The 9513-nt window shown below is 35.5% G+C and overlaps 1 protein-coding gene across 1 annotated transcript; it reads left to right on the forward strand.

The window, feature by feature from the left end:
- Positions 1-1495: 1495 nt before the first annotated feature.
- LOC132640784 (ribonuclease 3-like protein 3) lies at positions 1496-8974 on the forward strand. The gene is made up of 3 exons (XM_060357540.1): positions 1496-2081; positions 7500-7646; positions 8548-8974. Exons 1-3 carry the CDS (start codon positions 1668-1670, stop codon positions 8845-8847), a joined length of 861 nt encoding a protein of 286 aa, XP_060213523.1. The 5' UTR covers positions 1496-1667; the 3' UTR covers positions 8848-8974.
- Positions 8975-9513: the final 539 nt, after the last annotated feature.

Genomic DNA, 9513 nt, shown 5'->3' on the forward strand with positions numbered 1-9513 from the left:
ATGTATATATGTTTTGGGCGCGACGGGGTCTTGTCCCGTCCATATGTCTAGTACTCTAATAGAGACTCGTAGATACGTATGTGTGGGTAGCATGGTCTCACGATGTTATTATTGTATGTATATTATTTTGATAGTCGAAGGGCTTACGTGTATAAAATTATTTTTGTTTCCAAATGAAAATGATTTTTCTATGATTTGAGTATGAATTTGATGAATGAACGCTTAACGAGTATGATAAGTAGTAGAATGAGTGGTGCTCGGTGGTTAGCCCCGGGTACCCGTCATGGCCCCTAATCGGGTCGTGACATTAACGGTATGGGGTGAGGCCTAGACCCCTACCTGTATATTCCATAAAAAGTTAAGATATGGAGAAGGATATAAAACTTTGCCTCCAATAAAACAATTGAAATAGTATGAGCCATAGAGCAAACTACAAGACCAAGCCTAGAGAGATTGACAGATGACTCCTCCTTTACAAAATGATTACTAGACAAGGTCCAAAAGAAGCAAAACATCCTAAACATATTAGTTTCTACCCTGATCAAAAGAAAAGTTCTTTTTCTGAGCTCTAAACTTGAAGCGAGTAACTATTTTGATGTCATTCTTCGTACAGTTTTCAATTCTCTGAGGGAGATTTAAATTCTGTGTGAAGAAAGAATTTTGTCTTGTGCTATCTCCCATGTTGGCTAAGTAGTCAGCTATGGCATTTACCTCTCTATAACAATGTTGAAAGGTGAATGTCCCTTTGTCTTTTAGAATCTTAATGTTGTTAACGCAATAAAGGGTACTTAACATAAAGTGTCCAATTAAAAAACGATATTTATCTATTTCTTTTAAAACTTTACGTTTTTTTTTTATCTGACACTCCTCCAAGAGAGTGAACACTCTCTCTATGCTGTCACAACACCCATGGGTGTGTTTATTCCATTTTTAAAAAGTTCAAGAGGGGTAATAGGACCCACAAAGATTAGGTGTGTAGTTGAAAATTCAAGTTGGAGGGGTGCGGGAGGGGGTGTACTTATGCCTTTTCCCAACAATAAAACCAAATCTCCTATGTGTATTAGTTTTTAGACATACTATAATTATATGATAATGAAAAGACCATTTCTCTTGCTCTTGAGTGGCTAAGCTATTGAATTTTAAAATCCACAAATAAATTAATACTACATTTTTTAAGGTCCTTCCTAGAAGCAAAGACCTTTTGCCAGCTTTTATTTTGTTTTTTAACCAAACTTCATATATGGTCAATCTACAAATTAGGAACAAATACGTAACAAATAAGAAGATCATAGCATTTATAGTATATATCTTTAATTATTAATAGTTTCTACTCTCTAGGTCCACCTCAAAACACGTCATACAATAGTTGGAAAGAATCACATTGTTTTTTCCTAAAATAGAAAACCCTAAAGCGTCAATCTACACGCCATCAACATCTTCTTATCGGCTGTACTAGCTATTTTGTCAACAACATTACTTTTAAAAAGTTCTTCCTTGTTCTGATCAAATAGTTAATATCTATATCAACTGTGCCTACTCTATGTCATTAGTACCTTTCAATATAACATTATATACAACCACCTCTATTGAAACCTTCCTCCTCTTGATACATGTGATATAGCCATTGAAAAACAACGTGACTAGCAGATCATATAGTGCTCAATCAAATGGACACTGACTACCATTTGGATTATCTCCTCAGGTCAATGGAAATACAACCCCGTTCTAAACTTCATCATGATGAAGAAAGCAAAGAAACTCTTGAATGGGAGAAATATGTGGAAGAATTACAAGAGATTATAGGGTACAAATTCAAGAACCCTAGTTTGTTACATCAAGCTTTTACACATCCTTCATTCAAAGAGAAGTGTGAATCATACGAAAGGCTTGAATACATGGGTGACTCGGTGCTAAATTTGTTGATAGCAAAAGAACATTATTTTTTACACCCTGATTCGCCTCCGGGGAACTTGACGAAGCTGCGAGCGGCCGACGTTGATACAGAAAAACTTGCTAGGGTTGCCATCAAATATGACTTCCATAAGTACTTACGGCACAAGAAACCTCTACTTAAGGGACAAGTAAGTGACAAGAATATTTAATGGTTGTTTTATTTGTTTACTTTGTTTTATTTTGGTGTGTGGCTCTTTGATATTCAGTTGTTCTTTTTTCTTGTTTCAAAATTTTGAAAAAGCCAAAACAGAAATTAGGTATGAGAAGAAAATTAAGGCCGGGCAGGTGCGTAGTTGACCTATTACTTAGTGATGAAAATATTTGATTTTTAAGAAATTCCCTCTACCATATTTTTAATTGTAAAAAACGTTGTTAAATGCATTATGTTTGCGCGACGGATCAAAAGGTAACTTTTAATTACCTTTTTGGGTGGAGAGGCGGTTAAAAATTGAACACTCCGTATTAGTTATAGCTTTTATTTGTCAGGTGACAGTTCTATCAATGAGTTACTAAGGTGGCATAAATTTTGAAAATTGATTTGAGGTTGATAATAGACTTTGTGATTGACGTCCGGTTTCTACAAAATCTTGATATTTTGGGACATAATCCTGTAAACATTTGTCACACCCCGACGAGGAGTCTGACAGGCTCCGACCCGTAGGCCGAAGTCACATGACTTAACTGTTACTTGGACATCACATACCATAACTCAAGAACATCTGCTCGCGGAAAAGGGCCAACATAAAAGTATTCGATAAATCAACACATATATACATATGCAGACCGACAAGGTCGCTACAACATCAAGTATATCATAAAGCCGACAAGGCTATCAGAAACATATCAAGAAGCCAAAACAAGGACGACAAGGCCATACATAATAATTACATATCCCACAATGTCCATGAGCCTCTAAGAGTATACATATGAATATATATATTATACTAACAGAAAAATACCAAAAGATTGCAAGCCCGGAGTAGTGGTACTTGCTAACACCGCTGAAGTTGGAAAATCCTACTGCGGTTGCTCGTCAGTAAATCTGTCAGAGCCTGCAGCACGAAATGTACCGTCCCGGGCAATGGGACGTCAGTACGGATAAAAGTACTGAGTATCTAAGGCAAGAGGGCAACAACACAATTAAGATAAAGTGTGACATTAACATAGGCAAAAGAAAACCGAACATCTGGAAGTAGAACAACATGCAATGCATGATAAAATCATATATATATATATACGTAATAGATAGTATCCATGCCCGGTCATAAGGCTCGGTGTTATATATGTAAAATCATGCCCGACCATTAAGGCTCAGTGTTATCATCATTAGCCAACGTCCGGGGCAATATCATAACATGCCCACAGCAGTGGTGTGCGCATCTACGCGCCATGCCCGACCGACTATAGTGCGGCACGGTGTAGTAAAATAGTGCAATACATTTTTATATATGTATATTCCATTATTGGTCTGGAACGAAAAAAAAACTGTGCAGGATACCGCTTTCCTTCCGCGATGCAGAAGGAAAGCACAATGTTCTGAGACCTTCCGCTTTCCTTCCGCAATGCGGACAGAAAGCGCAATGTCCTGAAGCCTTTTGTGTAGGACTCCGCTTTCCTTCAGCGATGCGGAAGGAAAGCGCAATGTTCTGATGCTGATTTTTGAATGAGAAATCAATAATCTGACCTTGGCCTTTCGGAGTGACATAAGGTCGGAAGCCTCCGAATAGCTTATGGAATTTTTATCGAGTCCAAAGGAGTAATCGATGATGAGTAAAATAATATTTCAAGAATCAATCAAATAATAAGACATTAAGATTTGATATACAAAGCATGGGAATGGAGTGGATTATTATGGAACGCTCATGTTTATGTTCTAGTTGGATTCGTGCCAAAGAACAAGGGAAACGAACACCTTACATACCTTATCCGTCAAGCCACCACTTTAGGAGTTCCTTACGCCAAAGCTTGCTCTTCACCCGAGCCTATATATCGAGAAATATATCATTAATCATACTTTCATCACATTTCCATCAACTTATAAGTACTAATTATGGAAGACTAATTTGGGTTACGAAAATTTTTGCAACATTTTCCCTATATCATCGACTTCCTCCAAATACCAAAACAACTCCCAAACAATACCAACAACATCAACAACAACATCCTCAACATTCTACAAGACAAATATATGTATTTTCATCCAAAATCCTCTTCCAACCTCAATCCATAAGCCAACAACATCAATACAACAAACTACAACTTTTATTCTTGTAACTACTCCTTAATCAATTTTAATAAAGAAAAAGATTCAATGATTCATACCTTATATTCACTAAAGTGACAAGATCTTCAATATCCACTTGTTTCCAAGCTCACTCCAACACAAAACGCTATGGTAATCGTGACTACAAGTTGTCCGGACTTCGATTAGTATTCCGTAGCTTGAATTTTGCTCAAAATCCTCACTTCTATGTGATATTTAAGAGCCCTTTTGTTGCTGAAATTTTTGGAACATTTTGGAGAGTTTTGATGAATAAAAATGGGGTTTTCACCCTTTTTATAGTGGCTGAGGCGGCAGCACTGTAGCAGTACTGTAGCAGCCCTGTTTCTGAGTTGACAGCTCAGTTTGTAACGTCTATAAGTCTCTACTCCGATGTCCTATCGACGAGCGGTTTGTTGCATTAGAAACTAGACTCGACGAACTTCATTTTAGGATTTTGAAACACCTTAAAACTCTCAATATATATGGAGATATACCCCTCCAAAGTTGACTCAAAATCCTGTTTCAAATTTTTTGACAAACTTATTTTCCTTGATTTGCTAGGTCCCAGAGTCTTTCATAGCTTATTATATGAACTCAAACCCTTGTAACCATGAGATACATGCTCCACGTCTAGACTTAAACAACTAATGCCTAATATATTTCACGTACATGACTACGAGGTGTAACAACATTTTTAGAGTTTCTTTTTGGCATTGGTTTCCAAGAAGTCCATAGACTAATCGTCTGTTAAACTAGCTTATTTCAATATTTTAAAACTAAAATTTACATGTTCGGAAACTATACGAAAAATACTATAAGTTGCAATTCTTCTAATATTAATATGAAGAAAAAATACATTTTAAAATATTGGTCAAAGTTTATACCGTTTGACTCTCGAGAAGCGAAACGTGACAAGTAAAAGTAGACACCCGCAAGTGCGGCTTTGTTGGTTGAGCATGGGGCTTTCATAATAAAGGTCTCAGGTTTCGAACCCCCTGCTTACAACAACTAGGAAATTGTCTTTTGGGTTGAGCTCATCGTACGGGGGCTTGCCTAGTGTGGGTTATCTCTCCTGTGTGGTTTGCGAGCTATTGCATAGGAGCTGGATTTACCCTGTGCGCAACCGAAGAATAGCGGCTACGGGTTCCTATGTCATTAAAAAAAAAAAGTGGACGGAGGGAGTAGTAAAAGAAGTTGTTTTCAAAGGATGAAAAATAGTTTCTCAGAAACACTTTTGGTATCTTTGTCAATCACAAATTGCTATCCTACTATTAATAAAAGCGTTTGTCATATTGATTAGCCAAACAAAAATTGGTATTCTCCAAAATGTACTTTTTTTCAAAAACACTTCTAATAAACAATACTTTCAAAATGAGTATATTTTGAAATATTGGCCAAACCAGTTATGAAAATGATGGTAATCTTTGAAAGAACTGATAGAAAAAAGCTAGGTAGGTGCAAGGGACAAAAACTCTTGCACATTTTTTCACTAACAGCTGGTGCCTGGTTGGGTTAAATTTTAATGACCTCAGATGTGTTTAATCCCAGTGGTGCATGTATTTTACTATCCAATTTTAGTAATCCACGTAACGCTGTTTTGAACTGCTAGAGTGAAAAACTTCCTGGATGACTCTTGTGAGAAACGTAATGAACTTCTGCCAACTGTAATTGCCTTTATGACACAATTATAAAAGGAAAAATGGTCAAAAATATCCTTCTACTTTATAAAAAGGGCTAAAAATGTCTTTTATTACGAATTGGGGTAAAAAACATCTTTCCTTTTATTAAAGTTTTTAAATATATCCTTCTCTTAACGGATATTCCAAATTCCTCAAAATAACCAAATTTCATTTTGTTAAAGGCGACCCAACTAAATAATAACCCATACAATCTCCTTATTCCCCCAATTTCTCTAACATATTCCACTTTTTCCCTTCTCTCTATTCAGCTTCCTTCTCTAGGAAACAAGTAGCAGGAAGAAAGTTGTTTAAGGACTTTAGGTGGGATCGGAGGGATTTATGAATTGTTCTTTACACGAGTTTATTGATGGTACTATTTTCCCTTCTACTTATAAATTTAATATCATACAACTGATTAAAAATGTCTATATTACAAGAACAGATAAAAATTCTATAGTATTATAAGTAACTACTGGTCACTAATGGATACTACACCAACAACTAACAACTAATTTTATTCTCCTTTTTAATCCAGTAGAGCAAGCATGCTACTGAACTCTTTATCAATTCTTTGATCTGATAGGAAAGGCTTTGTAGTAGAAGTTGCCAAGTTTAAAACTTCATTTGTTGTCTTAATTAGCACACTGATTTACATACTAAAACAGAATAAGTTTCCTAGAAAAGGAAGCTGAATAAAGAGAAGGGAAGTGGAATACGTTTGAGAGAAATTGGGGGAACAAGGGGATGAATAAAGAGAAGGGAAGTGGAATACGTTTGAGAGAAATTGGGGGAACAAGGGGATCATATGAGTTATTATTTAGTTGGATTGAGTTTAAAAAATGAAAGCGGGTTATTTTGGGGTGAGATTTCTATTAAGAGAGGGCATATTTGAAAACTTTAATGACTGGATGAATATGAAAATTTTAATGGCTGGATGGATATTTTTTACCCAAATTTGTAATGGAAGATATTTTTAACTCCTTTTCAAGATTAGAAGGATATTTTTTACCTTTTTCCCCATTATAAAATGAAGTCCTCATCCATTACCCTAGCTTTTTACTAATATAACCTCTCACTAAATTAATATCACAACTGTCCCCTCTCATTCAACACATTCTCAATTCACTTCCTCCATTATACAACCAGGGGTGGATCAACACTAGTTCATTGATTCGGTTAATATTGTATATTAATTTAGAATTAATGTAGGAATTCATAAACTTAAAATTTTGATATAGTACCTATCACTTTTTTCTTTTTCTTCTTTTTAATTCCAAGCAACTAGTTACAAGTCCTAATTGATGGAGGATTTGGCATAGACTCCTACCCCTACCTTATTTATTAATCAAAAGAGTAACCTGGGACTTCATATTGCTAAATGATGTGTTGAATTCATTCATTTTTTAAAGTCAGACGGCGTAAATTAGTGTCATGACTCATGTGTACCATTGAACTAACTAAATTTTTTTATGAAGTAAATGTGAATATATTCGCTGCTGAAATTGTACATCAACTAGTGGTTAATATTATAAAAAAATAAAAAAATAAAAACAAACTAGTGGTTGATATATATAATTTTGATAACAAGCTTGTCGTTTCTTCAGGTAGAAGAATTCAAAGATGGAACTCTTGAGTACCCTTTGCATTCAGGTGGTCTTATTGATCCCCCAAAGGTGCTAGCTGATGTAGTTGAATCTCTCACTGGGGCCATTTATATTGACTCCAATTTCTCCATGGAAACAACTTGGCAGGTGCTTTATTGTTTTTTTAAAATTAAATTTCGCCCACAAGTGCTTTAGTGCTTCACTTTGCATGTTCACGTTTATTTGCAGATTAAGGGGTCGTTTGGTAGTTGGTGAGAGTTATGCAAGTATTAATAATACAAGTTAGTTATGAGGGAATCTTAGTATTATTTTATGGAGAATTCGGTTATTCCATCTTCTATCTTGCATAAAATATTACATATATTCTCTCATAACCTATACGTGAACTATATTAGTTATGCGAGTTCCTAAATTGCAAACCAATTACTATATTAGGTGTGTTGAATTTTATATATAGCAAAAGAATCCTACCTGACGTGGTATTACTTATGCACGATTTAATACATGAATAACTTAGCTCCTAAGCAACTATCAAATGACCCCTGACTATAGGGGCAATATAGTTTGTGCGCTTTACTTTAAAGAAGTTGGTTGCCATTCACTTCTCGTATTTGCTTTCAATTCACATGGACTTTTGTCGCCTTTGAAAACTATGATATACATACACGAAGACAATCACAAAAATATTAGTTCATTCGTTTCATTTTATGTGAAGATATTATTGTTAGGGAAGTTAAATGGTTTTTTTTTTAACTATAATTTTTTAAAATATTTTGAATCATTAGCTATGTTGACTTGTATTACTTTTTGGTGTAGTTTTCAAATATGTAAAAAAAAAAAAAAAATTTTTTGAAGAATCTGTATATACCTGATTTCATTGTCAAAAGTAAGTGTTTTTACTTACATACGTTGAATTCCTTCACATAAATTGAGACAGAAAAAATAGTGAATACTGTGACTACGTACATCACCTATTAACTTTAGATTTTAAATATGCTCATGTGTGTATAGAAGAAAACTTATTTTGACAAGTTATTACTTTGGACAGGTGGTAGAAGGTTTGTTGCAACCTTTGATCACTCCAGCAAATCTAGAGACTCATCCAGTAACGAGATTCTATGAAATCTGCCAAAAAAATGGATGGAATATTGAATTTATTGATACATGGAAAAAAACAGGAGAAGTTGAAGTTTTTGTTGATGGTAAATTTGCCGGGAAGGGAAAATTTAGTAGCAAGAAATTAGTTGCCATAAATAGGGCAGCACATAATGCACATTGCGAAATTGTCAAAAACTCGATCGGGGAAACAACTTCTGATAATTGTGCTTGTAATGAAGCTCAAAACTAACTGTTAGTTCTGCTAAATTGTATCTATCTCGTCTCATTTAGAAAATGTGTGGTATCATTTAGCAAAATACATTGCTTGATTATGGAATTTTGAAACATATATATTAAAAGTTATGTTTGAACTATAATGCGGTGATGTAAACTTCGTAAGCTCTGAATGTTGGATCGTTACACGCGTTTCCAGCCAAAGGCCTAATGGCCTAATTCTATTCTCTTTCAGTTTCCAATCCTATTTGGAATTAGATTTTTATTTTTATTTTTATTTTAGAGTTGGTTTTGGCTTTAAGAGAATGCACCACTCATTATAAATACTTTTGTATACGGTAAACACCGGGTATGCGTTAAACCGGCAAGACCGAAGAAGAAAGGGACAGGAACGTGCATGAAGACTCCCATTCTGAACCGGGGAAACGCTTGGTCCGGAGTAAAGGAAGGGCGTCATTTGGTCTGGTTCTTCCATGACCGGTTGTTCGAGGCCGTATGTCTGTTTGACCGTGGCCGGTGGTCCGGGAGATCCGTTGCACGGGTGCCACGCATCGGTGACGTCCTGCTGTGTTTAACTGCCAATCGTACGGGTGTCAGACCGTACGGTCCACCTAATCCAACCTAATCCAACTCAGAACTTTTTCTTTATTTTATTGTTTCTTATGTTGTATGAAGCCCATGG

The sequence above is a fragment of the Lycium barbarum genome, chromosome 5, assembly GCF_019175385.1.
Source record: "Lycium barbarum isolate Lr01 chromosome 5, ASM1917538v2, whole genome shotgun sequence".
In the NCBI taxonomy this organism is placed as follows: Eukaryota; Viridiplantae; Streptophyta; class Magnoliopsida; order Solanales; family Solanaceae; genus Lycium; species Lycium barbarum.

What these genes read in the sequence shown, in the direction of transcription:
- LOC132640784 (XM_060357540.1), top strand. Translation starts at nt 1,668, where the DNA reads ATGGACACTGACTACCATTTGGATTATCTCCTCAGGTCAATGGAAATA. An exon ending in AACCTCTACTTAAGGGACAA is followed by an intron (nt 2,082 to 7,499) that starts GTAAGTGACAAG and finishes TCGTTTCTTCAG; the next exon opens with GTAGAAGAATTCAAAGATGG. An exon ending in CCATGGAAACAACTTGGCAG is followed by an intron (nt 7,647 to 8,547) that starts GTGCTTTATTGT and finishes TACTTTGGACAG; the next exon opens with GTGGTAGAAGGTTTGTTGCA.